This window comes from Pararge aegeria, chromosome 17 (genome assembly GCF_905163445.1).
Source record: "Pararge aegeria chromosome 17, ilParAegt1.1, whole genome shotgun sequence".
In the NCBI taxonomy this organism is placed as follows: Eukaryota; Metazoa; Arthropoda; class Insecta; order Lepidoptera; family Nymphalidae; genus Pararge; species Pararge aegeria.
In genome coordinates, this window is record NC_053196.1 from 6,702,886 (window position 1) to 6,718,860 (window position 15,975).

Here is a 15,975-nt window from a genome sequence, read left to right on the forward strand (position 1 = left end):
ATAGGAGTTACTTGATTTTACTTTTGCATGTGATGTTAGGGCTGTATCTGATTTATTTCAGTAAAAACTGGCAGTGGTTTACTTAAAACTACTAGCGTTTCGGTTTAACAGATAAGTTTCAGAGACAGTAAATAATGTATCTCCAAAGCCTGTGAAGTATTATTTCGGTCTTCATTTGCCATAGAATGCATCTGTAGGAGGTTAGCCTGTTACCATTTTAGACAGCATCACCACTTACCAACTACTTACAGGTCAAATTTCAATCGAGGGCTAATTTGGAAACATTTTGAAGGCAACACCACACATTGCACATTCAATTTTGGTCAAGTTAACATATACGTAATCATAGTAAGTGTGTGAAAGAGGCTCATTAGCGTAACACTTACATTCGCCCACACGTAGAACGGCCCTTGTTATACAATCCTACACTCATTGCTGACCGTGTACTTAAATCCTTATTGAATGAATGAATGAATGAATAAACTTTTACTGTCCACCGCAATAAAAATACAGTAAGATTGTAAATATTTTTTACACAAAATTTACAATTTGGCAGCCTTTTCGCTAAATAGCGATATCTTCCAGACAACCAATAGCGTAAAACACAGCTCAAGAAGTGAGGTAGGTGGTGCACGTAAATATACATAAATATTTTAGCTTATTTAATATAGTTAAAGTTGTCGAGGGTTGTGAGACCTAGTCAGTATCACAGCTATATCCCTAAATAGGACTGCTCGAGGCTTTACCCGCGTTATACTGTATACGTACTTCACTCGTAATCTTGGGTACAAATAAAAATATTTTAGTGTTCTGACAATTAAGCCACTATTATGAAAAATAAGCTTAATTTGCTAAACATGGGGTACGTTGCCGAAGTTCTCCTTGGTGAAGTATCAAGATTGAAGAAATTATAAATTACACCGTACAAATTCTCCTGCTATATAGCAAATTAAGCTTAATTTTCATAATATATCATGGAATTCGTATACGTAAAGTGTGCTTCTATCCAATATTCCACGCCACGGTTCTCATACCACTGATGCCGAGATTATTATCAGACTCTTACGACATCGAGTAAGAAACATTCAGTGTGCATAAAGTCGATCTACTTTCAAAAGGTCCATATTACATTATAATTTATAACACTTAAAATTCAAAATACAAGTAGGCCTATTATAAGCACTTTTGAAACGGTAAGCATGTATGTTTATAGTGACTCTACCACCGGTTCGGATGGCAGATACTACCGAGAAGCTGGCAAGAAACTTTTTCAACATAATTTTATAGTTTAAAATTTTTTTTCATCTTATATATATCAGCGCAGCGGTATTCATGAAGAGATTCATCAATTGTACAGTAACATCGATGTATTAAATATGTTTTGATACATTGGTGAAACGAATGAGAGGGTATATCTAATATGACTTTTAAAAGTAATTAAAGGAAATAAGGCATAAATTACTGTTTGTTAAGATTTATCGTTTTCACCGTTTTCAACACTAGAAAGATCTACATAAATTATAAATAACTATAAGACAAATGAATAAAATATGACATTAAACATAATAAATGACATGATATTATTATTATATTGTACTATAGTGATACTCTGCGAATATTGAAGTAAAGGTCATTCAATATTGGATATTGGATAGAAGCAGGCGTTACTTTGCGGAAATCCATGGTATATTATGAAAATTAAGCTTATTTTGCTATAGTCCGCGAAAAACAGGAGAATCGGTATGGTTTAATTTATAATTTCTTCAATCCTTATACTCTACACCAAACAGATCTTCGGCAATGTACCCTCTACGCACGTTTCGCCCCGAAACCGGAGCATCCTCAGGAGATGTTGACTTTACAATGAATAATTGTTAAGTCAAATAAGGTCATTCAATATTCTCAAAGTATCTACATCAACAGTTCACGGAACAATGCAATTATGTGGATAACAATGCAAATATGTTCTTTTCTCAGACGATATGCAGATATCACCAATTTAGTTTATATTAAGTCGATAACTTATATCCACTTTTTTGATAAAGACTAATATTGTACTGTTTTACAAAGATGATAATATTATAAATAAATTTAAAGTTACTGTAAATTGGTATAAATATTTTTCTCGCCAAGGGAGTCGCAAGATAAACAACTTTGTTTATAAATCGGACATCTTCTTTCTGAAATATAAATATACTTAGTGTCGGTATGAACAACACACATTGCTTTTTTATTATTTTTGTATTACTATGAAAGTGTTTATGAAGAAATATTATATACTATATAATGTCAGAACCCACATCTATCCAGCATTTGCTTAATATACGCGGTTTGAGAAATTGGTAAGCTAAGAATTATTACTAAAGAGAAAACCCCAATACCAAACCACTTTTAAGCCCGTACCGGGAACCGAATCTTATAGACCTATTTATCTGTAGTCGATCAGTATTTCGGTAGTGTAAGTTTAGACATATGATAAACGGTTAAGACGCCGAGAGGTATCTTTGCATCGTCCGAGTCCATGTAGGATAGAAGTACCTATATCGATAATACAGTTGTATTTATATCGAAATACCCAGCAACTCAACGTCTTGATTTGTTGTTTAATTGTTTCTTGAAAACTATTATAACAATCCCAATCTATTTGATATAATAACTGGTAAATATTAATTTATAGTGATCAAAAGTTTAATTATTTTCCAACTTTATAAAATTACAGTTAACACATATAGGTACATTCTTTCATTTACGATTTATCCACATAATAAACGTACCCGATGATGAAAACGAATAATCGGAACAAACAATAATTTATGACTAATTTCCACTGATGACTTATGTTGTATTACGTACGATAGTCATGATTGCGACGTACCTAAGAACCTCGTGGGAAGCTAAGTGAGTTACAGTATAAAAATGTAGCTTTCCCGCCGCTCATGCTTCCGTAGGACACTGAGATTACATCTGAGATGAGATCTTTGCGAAACGGATGACTCACGTCTTCGCCGTTAAAATTATGTTGCAATGGTCCTACTTAACGAACTTAGTTGGAGATACAATGTTAATGTAGCAGTGTCTAGGTCTGTGTTAGCACCAGTGTTGGATTTTGTACTAAAATTCTACTATTATTTCACGTTTACAGTATCGAATAGAATTGTACTTACTATGATAATATTATACTACTACTTATATTATCAAGAGGAAAGATTTTTTTATTGTTTATGTGTAGAGTCGGAGTTCTGGACAGATTTAAACCATTTCTCCGCCAAAAGAAAGCTTAACTATCATAATATAAAGCATACGCTATAACTTTAAAAAAATATTAAAACTCTCTTAATTGCTTGTTTTTGTTTTTGCAGCATGTTTTCTTGTAGAAAAAAAAAATCATTAATTAAGTTAATTCTTGTAAACACTTTTGTCATTTGTTTTGTTTAGGTGTAGTCCTTAATTTTATTAAAGACAAAAGCTGCTATTGCGACCTAACTATGATCAGTGGCGTGCACTTCATACATGCGCAAAAGCACTGCCTACCCTAAAATCTATATATTAACTGGTACAAGAGGAGGATTTTTGCCTATTGTATGCATACCCTGGTAAGAAACCTAGTGCACGCCACTGACTATGATGTATCTCCTGACGGACTTTTTTCTAGTTAATAATGAGTACTTTAATTATGTTGTACATAATTTTTATGTTTCATTAATAGTTTGAATTTTATAGGAAAAATGTTGCTACTTTTTCTTACATTGTTGCAAATTCTTTTGTTTTTTTGTAAATTAATTATATCCTTATGTTACTTCGTGGTAGTTAAGCTTTCTTTTGGTGAAGTGCAATATACTAGGTTACATACAATTTATAATTCGTTTAAAGGAAATTGCATACAATTCTACAATAAACTACCCATTGACATCCTGGAGATGTATCTTAAAAAGTTCAAAGTTTGTATTATACGTAAGCTAATAGAAAAGTCCTATTATCGATAAAAAAGCTTGGGTGTAAATTATTCCTCTAACCAGGTTGCTCTTCTAATGATTTAAAATGACATTGTGAGATGGTGATAACAAAAAAAAAAAACACCCGGCCAAGTTTGTTGTGGGCTTCTTCTTAGACCAGTACGCGTTTGGAACCCTCGTAGTTTTAAGTTTACGAATGTGATTATCGCCATCATCTCACTACCGTGTAATTTTTATGTACGCATCAAAGGTGCCACCTATGGGCCTTTTTGAATAAAGATATTTTTGACTTTGACTTTGAAGAAATGTTTAAAATCAGTCCAGTACTCTCTGAGCCTATTGGGTACAACCAGCGTTATGGACTACGGCCTAAACTGTTCTCTTTCTGAGAGGAGACCCGTGTCCTTCAGTTGGCTGGTAATGGATTTATGTTGATGAGGATGATGATGATACGTCCTTGATAAGCTTAATAAAGACAAACCAACAATAAATCCACAATATAGGTCGTTCTAAACGGAATAGGTGGATGCAAACTCTTGTATAGATTCATTCGTGCTTCCGAATCGTGGACTACCCAAGACGCAGTCGAATAAAATAAATAACATCGCGAGTTCACGAAGAGACCTCATGGGACTAATTTCGCTCACGGCGCGTTGATACAATGCTCGGAAGCAACGCCGTTCAGCGATAGAAGATAAACGTGTGCTTTTATGGTTTAAACCTTTAAGCTGCTGACTATCATTATAAAGGGTGTAAGCGACATGTTAGCGGAATCTGAAACCAGGGGTTCAGTAAATTTTAACTTTAAAGCGCGCGCGGGCAGCTGTTACTCCAATAGTACAAATACTTCTGACATCCTGTTATTGGTTTCTGAGCATTTTTATTCCAAATATCAAATAAAAGGCGGTATTAGCCTAGTGGTTAATAATGCGGCTCCTATTCGGGGACCGAGATCGATTTCCTTACTTTTCCGAGTTATGTGCATTTTAAACAATCAAATAAAACTTGCTTTAACGACTCTTTTATTTTTTTTATAGCAGTAGATTGACGGGCCAAGCAATCGACCCACCTGATGGTAAGTGGAAAACCTATAAACAGAGCAGCAGTTCGCAGGGTATGCAAGAAACACGTCCTGCAACGTGCAAGCCTGTGGCCATCAAACTGAGGCGTAAATGTTAAGCCATGTATGTGTTTGCAATAATTGTTCTGTATTCGAAAATTTCTTCCCAGTACTCTAGGTACTGGGAAGAAATTTTCGAATTTCGAATTCGTTATTTAAACTCAGATCTTAGATTACGTCGGACAGGCGATGACTAACTCAGGTACAGCCAGACTGCCACCGCGTTACGCGAAAACCTGTTCGCGCAAAAACAACCGTCCGATACACGACTTTGTACAGATTATACATTCGATATTCGTCGATATCTTCTATTTGACAGGTATGATAGTAACAGTTTTTTATTCATATCCTTATGTAAGAGGTCTATTCAATAATGCACATAAACCAATAATATACTTACAACCAATTATAAAAATATCCTCACACGGTTTGTAACATAAGTACCTAAGTAGCAGGTGAATGAAAATAATATAATAACTGTCCCCAATACCAGGTAGGTTTAGGCAGGTCTAACTTTCTACATGCGTGTTAATTCTCGCAAAGCTTAAACACCATTAAATAATAAATAAACGTTTAACTTGACGTCTCGTTACCAGTAGGGCCAACATGCGTGTCACGAGATAAATATCTCTACTCGATTATTAAATAAATAAATAAATAAATATACTACGACAATACACACATCGCCACCTAGCCCCAAAGTAAGCGTAGCTTGTGTTATGGGTACTAAGATGACTGATGAATATTTTTATGAATTATATATACATAAATACTTAGAAAATACATATAAACACCCAGACACTGAAAAACACTTAATGCTCATCACACAAACATTTTCCAGTTGTGGGAATCGAACCCACGGCCTTGGACTCAGAAAGCAGAGTCGCTGTCCACCGTCAATTATTGTATTATTTCTATAGTGATAGACGAGATGCAGGGTAGACTAAATTTTTTCTTGGTTCGCATGCTTGCCCAACAATGCTATCTTTGATCTTCTATCTTCGATGATAGGATGTCCCTTGGTGATCTCCCATGGTAATGGGACATCCTATTTCCACGATTTGTCCATCAAGGCTACCATCTCTAAACACTTTTAAGATTAAAACTACTTCCATATCAATTTTTATAGCACAAAGAATAAATAAAATGCTGAATCGGTTATTTAGGAAGCGGACAGTGCGGTCAAAATTAAAATTAAAATTTAACATAAGCTATAACACAATGAATGCTCTTGTCGAAATGTCTCATTGTTGAAATGTCTTTTGCTTTCTCAAAAATAAAGAAAATTTATTAGCACGATTACCAATGGTTTTCTCGTTAAATATCCCGAGAGTCCACCTTTTTATAGTTTCCTATTTCATAGAGTGGCAGGCAGAAGAAGGCCTGGCCGAAGAAGAATATCATGGCTCAAAAATCTACGACAATGGTTTGGAAAGAGCACCAAATCATTATTTAGAGCAGCGGTGTCCAAGGTAGAGATAGCAACCTTCGTAAGGAGACGGCAGTCTAAGAAGAAGAAGATTTCATAGAGTCATGTATATTATTGTTTTAATAAAAATTCAAGTTTATGGCAGATAGGTACATCGTGTTATACCTACTTGTAGTAAGTAGAGGTGGTACCTCAAACAGTGTAAGGCAACAACACTTTATAAGGCATAAACATCTAACAGGTACGTAAAACTGTCAATGGATTTAGAATATCTTAAATACACGTCATATTTATCACCTCACAGGATACTTCACTGTAATGTTACAGGAACTTAAATTAATACTTGTCCTGACCTGGTCCTGTACTAACTGAGGTAGGTAGGTAAATGTTATACCTACCTCAATAGTAGTTTAGTACTAGAAAATGTTTAACCAACATACATTTCCTAGATCGTTGTCGTCAACGTTGTGTTACGCTTGAGTATTTGTGCACTGATATAGACTGCTACCCTTAACCCTACTTCGAATGTTCCTCTTATTTATCCATGCATATATATACACACACACACACACACATACACACTCACAAACACATGCGCACACACGCACACTCGCACACACACATGCACCGACACACCCACAGACATACAGACACGCACAGGTACACACATTAGTTAGTTGTTTCCATATTTCATTTCACTTTCTTTGTTTTTCTCTTTTTGTATTTAAGAAAATCCGGAGGTGGGCTTTAAGATGTAACACAGTTTTAAACTAATGCAGTTGTTACCGTTCCTTAGATTATAACAATCCGTTGTGTATGAGACACCAAACATCCATGTAAGCATTCGCATGTCAGTCACATTTGCTCTTCCATATTCGATACTCACATACGACTTTACGTTTGCGCGCATGCTGTTCATACTAGGGGTATTGATCCAACCATTCCTCATTAAAAGTTTTAAATCTAAGCGTAGGTGTGACACCAATAAATATTTATTGTCATGTTGGTGTGATAACTATAAAAAGGGGAAATGAAATATCAACAGTAAAACAAAGAACGTCATTATACATTATTTATTATCATCGATCTACACAATGTAATGGATAACATATATAATCATAACATTAATGAAATATTATTTTATTTTTATACAACTAAAATCTAGATAAAATATGGCTACACGACAGATATGCCTGTCACATATTGGCACATGGAATATTTTTTAAGGCCCCTATTCACAATCAAGCATGCTGTGGTCAATTTGTTTCCTTCTATGACAAATTCTTATATAAGCTGATGGAAAACTATGAAAGAGTCTTATGGAAAAGTACGATAACCTATTATGTTAGTTTACTAAGCTCACACTTACATTATTACATGACGTCGTGCCGTAAATAACAGACTCCCACCAGGCACCTCATACGATATAGAATACATAAAAAATGCGCTGCTATAACCTCAAGGCTAATCACAATCCATCCACCCGTCTATCGCGTTGAATGTGGGGCTTGTAGAGCTTCCACATAAAGTTTATAACATTATAGTATAAAGTGCTATACCAAAGTCTAATTGTGTCCTTTGACCTACGCAGGTCGCACAAAATGCTTGATCGTGAGCCAGGTCTTTAAACCACCGCAACTTGTCAGCAGAATTATTAATTATATGTTTTTAAAGCATACGATTGTTCTTAGCTTATATACTTGCTTGACAGACAGACCAAATGTCATAAACTTTTTTTACAGTAAGGGATAGCGAGGATTCGGTATTGAAAGTACTTATATAAATTGGTAAGGCTTTGCAATACCAATGTTGAATGTTTTATTATAGCTTCTAAGGATTATGGAAATCATGTAAGGAAAGAATCCGAGCCTATAGTAGCGGCGCAGTTTTAAAACTTCCTTAGATGTTTCCAGAGTAAATTTCTTGATTAAACTTGATTCTTGTCTTCTGTCACAAGTACATAACCTAAGCTTATTTTAATACGTACAAGCGATCGAGTCTCATGACAGTTCATATATAAACTTTATATTTATATATTTTGTAAAGACAATTGTTAGACGCATATATTATAAAACTTTACCTTTATTATTTCGCTCTGATATCGAAATAAAGGTAGTTCCGGATAACATACCTACTATAGTGTATTCTTATTATTTTTCTGTTTTAAAACTTTGACAAAAATATGTAAATATTTCAATGAATAATATGCAAGTTAAATTATTTTACTAAAAGACACTAACTATACTCCAAAGACGATGCGCAGCTTGAGTCTTAACTCTACGTCGCAGGGTTTACAACTGTAAAATGTTTAAATGCGAGTACAATCAAAGCCAAAAAAATATTTTTTGTCTGTTGATTTTTGAGACGGTTACTTACCAGTGCATTTATAAAAAAAAACATTTTTTTTTTAATTTGAAGTCTTTAAACAGAAAAATATTAAATAAAGTATTTCGACTTACATCTATTACTGTATATAATGTTATATAATTCGACAAGAAAACTTATGATCGACCTTGTAACTTAATTTAACGAGTTAGTAAAATATTCATCAACATTTTACTCGATAGCAAAATCTTACTTAAAATATAATAAGGCCAAGCCGTGTCAATATTAAAATTAAAACAAAATATACTCAATATTTCTAAGCATTAGGAACAACCCTTACAATGTACATAAAGCGATAGGGAATGTTATATAGAAGCTTGATATACTATATAAAGAATAAAGACGATTCTGTTTTGGAATACCCCTAGAACAACATATGACTTGGCAGAGAAAAATCAAGTTACACGCAAACTGATGAAAAACTTGAACGCTGCAGTACTTCTGCCACATACATATATGACACAGATCTAAAATTTAGATAACGTGTGAAAAAAGTGTAATAAATCAGTAAAAGATACCACTCTTATTGATAGTTTAATTGCCTCACTTTTGAAAGAACTTTGGAAATAGGTATGGTATGTGTTATTATTCTAAGGCAATCCCGACTTAAGAAAAGCTTTGGAAAATACTCCATCACTTTCACTTTTCTCATTTCCTCATTCTTCATTTATCATTTCAATACCAAAGTTACGTTCTACGTAGAAGATTATATTAGTAACAATATTTTAAATATAATATAAATATTATTTTACATAAAAAATAGCTAGCACTTAATCCGTTTACATGCTACCATCACTTATTCTAATAAATACTATTTACAAAATACCAGAATGTTTTCAAGCAAATACAGAGTTTGTAATGTTATTAGCTGTTATAATTACGCAAAAAGATAAATAAAAAAGATATATCTAATTTATCTATAATAGTGGAATTATGACGGCTTCATCAATTGTATCTATCTAAAGGAATTTACAATTTCTTTTTCCTACGGTCCAGTAAACCTTTGAATGGAAAACCATTTAAATTTTTTATTGTAGATTTAAAAATAAACCACAACAGAATATCATTTTTAACTTTTTGTTCTCTCTTAGATGTTTAAAGGACGGTAGGTGTTTTAAATTATAAATATATATTTTTTAATGATTGCAATATCCCATTCTGGTGTACAACAATAGAAGCAAGAATACTGTTAAAATTCCCAGGTGGTTTAGTACCTACGTCACGCAGTTCTTCGAGTGATAGTAATGTCAATCACCATCTCATATTCATGGTCTCCTTGTTGGAATTATAGTGTATTTCTCTGTAACAAAATAATAATTGTTATTTTAGTTTCTCACATAGCCACATTTCAATGGGTTAAACTTCGATAAATAATGTACTTTAGATATTACGTAGCCATACAAAATGTAACAAAAAGTGTCCGGCTTTTGTTTATATCTGTTAAAAAATATTCAATATCAATTATTACGTGAGTTGTATAACATGAAGCAGGTCTAAAGTTCAGATATTCCATCATTTTTATTGCTGAAGTGCGTACGTTAAGCGCACACACATAAATTTTCTCACTAGCCAACTACCAATTCGTGTGTGGGCATTCATTTTTCTCGGACACTTTTTAATGATGATCCCTAAATCTCAAGGGAAATACATCAATATATTTTCAACAAAAGCAAAATGCTTGTGGATTTTAAAATAAGCACGATCTTGTTCTAAATTATAACTGAAAGAAATAATTGAAAATTATAACATTGGAATGATATGCGGTCTCTGTATAAGTCATTTCAAAGTTCATTTTTAACGTCCTGTTAAACATGAACTATTTTTATTAATTCTAACCGTATAGATTATATTTGTTGTTTATCAATAAAGATAGGTATATGGGCATGTTGTTTAACCTTACTCTATTGTGTAAGAGAGACCGCTGTTGATGATCGTGCTACTCCATCACCTCACCGCCACAAGCATTGGCTACATCTATAACAATTGAGAAAAACATCATTAGTGTACAGTGATATTTTTGAAAATTGTTAACATTATGTAAAACAAATGGTTTTACCTAATGTTGTTACATTTTGTTAACGGAGAATTTAATTAAAATACACAATCAAAATATCTGCATACTAAGTAATCATAATTTTAAAAGATACAATACAAACATTCTCAGTTATCCAATGTTAACATTAAAGACATAATATAAAACTAGAAATCGAAGGTTAGTGAAGCGGTAAAAATTTCGGCCATCTTTTCGGGGGGTGGACTTATGTGTTATGTGTGTTATGTTTCGGAGTAACGTGACTTTCAATTTAAGCAATTAATATATCACTTGCAATGGCTAGGTAATATGATTTTTTGTGATATACTCGTACACTACAGGAAAAGTATAAGGGACATTTTCTATTTATGAGATACCAAGAAGTTCCATTATTCCAGCTTACAACACAAAGTTGTACCAAAATGTTAGTAAACTTAAGTAAGGATTAAAATAAGGAATTCCTATAAAGGAAAAAACCGCAAAACAACAGAATTAGTGAATCGTGTTAAAAAACCGTTACAAACAAAAATAAGATTAAAAGCTATCCGTGCAACAAACAGAAGATTTGTCTCCCAAAATCCTAGCTTATGTATACAGATCATGGTAGTTTAATCCTTTTAAATAATTACCTACGCTTCTATACGGTATTCTTTATCTGTGATGAATGTAGATTAATACAAAAATTTGTATGTGGGTAGATTAAAATAAATACAGGCCCATCTGTCACAGATTAAGGATCTACTTTTTAACTCTTTTTTGTTTTATTTGCTACAAGTTATTTCTTGGCTGCAATTTTACCTCGTGGTGATGTTGCAGTTATAAATAAATAAATATACTACTACAATACACACATCGCCATTTAGCCCGAAAGTAAGCGTAGCTTGTGTTATGGGTACTAAGATGACTGATGAATATTTTTTTTATGAATAATATACATAAATACTTATAAAATACATATAAACTTTCAGACACTGAAAAACAATCCTGTTCATCATACAAACATTTTCCAGTCGTGGGAATCGAACCCACGGCCTTGGACTCAGAAAGCAAGGTCGCTGCCCACTGCGCCGATCGGCCACCCGTAAAGACGGTAGCGAGAGCGGTTACCTGAGGTATGGAAGAAATGTTACTTAATCAATATCGGTTTATACGCGGCATCGTAACGAAGTACGCGAGTTTAATTTTCGATTAAATCGTGTTAAAAGTTCTTGTTCTAGTAATAATCGCCCCACCCGTGGGCGTTTTTGTTAGTTAGTGTTGGCAACAATAACAAAACTCCAAATAAAAAAGATTGAAAATTCTAAATGAAAATTAATTTATTTCAAGTAGGCGTTTGAAAAGGCAAAGTCTATTTGCCTGTAGAGTTTCAATGGAAATTTCAATGCATTAACATATTAAAAATTTACGATAATTTTTCCAACCATAATTTGGATACGGGACATTTTGATATAGAGACCTACAAATTTACCTACCTAATAGAAATATAGAGTACGACCTTCGATAGTAATGGTTTGTACTAAGTATGTACGATTATAGAGTAATAAATTGTGTTAAGTTACAAAATGAATTCATAATTAATCATTATAATAATAATCAATCAAAAGTAAACTACACTGAATTGATTATACCAATATTCTGCATGTCGTCACCTATTAATTATGTAGTCGTGATAAAGTTATTAATTATCTGTTAATTTGGCCGTGAACTCAGCAGGACTTCCTACACTCGACGTTAAAATATAATTGTAAATAGTCTATGATTGTTTTTTAATTTAAATTTGAATTTTAGAACACCGTAATTCGAATGGAGCGTGACATTGACGAAATACAACGTGCTGATTTAGCAAACCTAACGGCCAAAAAAAGCAAAAAGAAGTAAGTTCGAATAAAAATTGAAGCAATCTGATACGCGTTATTAAATTTACCTATATATTTTTTTTATATAAGTACAGTATATTATTTATAATTATGAATGTTATTCGCGTATATCTATATAATTTTTACAGTTTTGCTAATCTAACCAGTGCCTTTTCAAGATGGCTACGAGCGTTTTTTTTTTTAATAATTGATGGACCAAGAACTCGGAGTGGCTGATACTAAAATGTAATCGTATCGTAACCTACATTATTTCTCGTTAAAAAGAGTAGGCAATCCACATTTACATACAAAACGTATTTAACTACTTATTAATATTAATGGGTGAAATTTCGAAATAAGAATTAAAAAGCAAGTAAGTAAAAGCGAGTAGGTACTTGCAATAACATCAATTGAACAACATAATCCGAAAGTCAAACACGCTGTGTGGTTCATTGTAAATGTTGAACTATTCAAATGGTTCGATAGTGCAATTTACGTAATCGTAACAGCGATCGTATTCTCGCCGAATCTCCGCTGCGCAGTTAAAGGGCGTAGGTGACAGGCATTTATACTTCCGCGCGAAACAACACCGGGTGAGTTCGTGAGCGAACACCCTGTATGTGCGACTGTGGGAACGGAACGCTTTGTTTCTTTATAGAGGCTGATTTTTAATTTGCAGTTAATTTCATTTAAATTAATACTATTTTTACACTTAATTTTGTAATACAATAAATATTAGGCTCAATATAATGCTATCATCCGGTGTAATTTATATATGTTTCAGATTATAGCAAAATAAGTTATGCTGGTGTTCTTAGGAATTTATGAACAAAGCTTCTATCATTTTTCTTTCCTAAGGTGTACAGGTGTATACCTAGGGATTTACTTAAATAATAGCTGCCAACCCACATCGTCGGAGCAAAACCTCTACTTTTTATTTCTCTCAGGAAATTAGAGGACACGCTGTATTCAAAACTCACTAACTACTTATACATAGGTAATTTTTATCATGCTCTTCAAAGCTGTCATATTACGTACTTAAAAGAAGCTTTTCGCTATTTATGAAACTAAAATGAATCACCCTGTATAGTTAGCGATATTTCCCAAGCTAATTAACCGCATCGCCACCTCGGACGCGCGAACAATTGTGTACCATTGTAAAGCGAACCTACACCCGTGTCTAGATCTGCTGTAATGTCAGTAGAATTTCCTAAGCTAAGGGCATACCAGGAATTATATAAATAGCACACGTAGGAATTTGAATTTATTTTACCAAATGTGAAGCAGATCAATTGATATTTAATATAATTATGTCTCTAAAAGTCGATTGACAGTTTTTCTGGGAGTGACCTTAGATTGTTACGCGCTGGCTACGGGACAGATCACTTTTTTTTATTTGAATAAACGTATTGATAGCCGCGTCACTAGACGCCGCGCTGTAGCTTTGTGGCGTGCTTGCAATGGCGTCCATAGAGGGTATGCACAGGGTGTGCAGATGATATTAAATGAAGAAAATCTACAGTACGAGTCATAAATACTTAAGGGTAGGCTTTTAATAACTCTTACAATGTCTATCCTTAAATTTGTATGACTCGGACAGGAGATATTCTTCATTTTATATCATCTGCGGGTTGTGCATACCCTCTATGGCCGCCACTGCGTGCTTGGTTTATTTGCATATTTATTTATTTATTTCAGTCACTAGACGCTTTGCCATCGTACTTGTACATTAGCCCATACGTAATCTAAATTGAAAGAAACTAAAATGAATCATCCTGTATAGTTAGCGATATTTCCCAAGCTAATTAACCGCATTGCCACCTCGGACGCGCGAACAATTGTGTACCATTGTAAAGCGAACCTACACCCGTGCCTAGATCTGCTGTAATGTCACTAGAATTCCCTGGCTTATTTTAAATGGCAAAATAAATGCAAGAAACGCTTTAGGCTAGGTACATACTAGGTACACACTTTTTTCCGCAGATTTTTTATCGTGGTAGGTATATGAACCCGTTGAACTTTATTTAAGAAATGTTGATTAAACACGAAAATCTTAGTTTAAAATCTTTAATTATAAGGTAAATGATAAAGTGGGAACTTTATTTAGCCTTATATATGCCTATGTTTTTAGCAGTGGACGCTTGTAGGCTGTTGATGAAAGTGATGTTGAAAAGAAGTATAGAGTCAGATCCTAGCAAAGTTCTATCACAGCGATTAAATAATCATTCTAACAAAAAAAAAATGGTCTGAGAGCTGTACAATGATGTATACACGAAAACGAATCGGTCGAATCTATCGACCGATATGTATGACCGACATGTTGGTGCGGTAGGAGTTAAGGCTATTGACCATAGTCCTGTAAAGCACGATCAAATTATTACCCTATATACTAAAATATAAGCCCCTATGACTTATGACCCTATATATAAAATATGAGCGCCTATTCCGGTATATGAGATCTATAAAACGTTCATTCTAATAAAAAACGTACGTCTATCGGTCTACTCTTCGAGCGCTACGATAAATCATACACATAGATGAATCGGTCGAATTAATAACATCTATCTTCTGCAAATCAAAAAAAGAACACCAATGTACTATAGGAGTTAGGGCAATGTACTATATTCCGATACACCAAGATCGCCTGATGACCCACTAACTCAGTAGAGCATCGATTTCGCATCGCAATTAAGTCGAGTCCCTTTGTTATCGATACGTCAAAGGCTAGCCTTAATTACGATTACTGGAATCGATAAATTATAGTTCAGATGTACGCTTAATTAAGTTAGCATAAATGTCAGTGACAATTCCCATTGTTACTCGGGATTTCGCCGATCCTATCGTGTTTCGATAGTGAATTGTAGGTTTATAGCAATAATTTAAAGCAAAGTATAATTAAATACATATCTGTAGATAAATATTTGCAGTTAAATAATAAATTAATTTGATCTAGTTACTAAATCCTTTATCTTTCTTTGTTACTGTTAATTCATATTGATCAAATACCTAGCTGTTAGCCGAGATTTCGATTGCGTTTTTACGCTTTTTAAAAATCCTACAGGAACTTTTTAATTCGTTTGAAATATTTTTTCTTGGATAAAAAGCATCTTATTAACGTCTCTACAATGCAAGCTACAACAAATTACATGAAGATATATAGAAAAACAAATATGCATTCTGACACGATTTTGCATTTATGA

At 33.5% G+C, this 15,975-nt stretch overlaps 1 protein-coding gene across 6 annotated transcripts in view; it reads right to left on the bottom strand.

Annotated features, from left to right (window-relative positions):
- Positions 1-7,560: 7,560 nt before the first annotated feature.
- Positions 7,561-15,975, bottom strand: part of LOC120631177 (protein drumstick) — a 45,064-nt gene continuing 36,649 nt past the window's right edge. For 5 of the 6 annotated variants that reach the window (XM_039900642.1, XM_039900641.1, XM_039900640.1 and 2 more), the window contains exons 3-4: positions 10,788-10,861; positions 7,561-10,187 (exon numbers count right to left, since the gene is read on the bottom strand). In XM_039900642.1, the coding sequence (XP_039756576.1) occupies positions 10,837-10,861 (25 nt within the window). In that variant the 3' untranslated portion in view covers positions 7,561-10,187; positions 10,788-10,836. Of the gene's footprint in view, positions 10,188-10,782; positions 10,862-15,975 lie in introns of all 6 variants that reach the window. The other variant, XR_005659048.1, reaches the window with a different exon arrangement.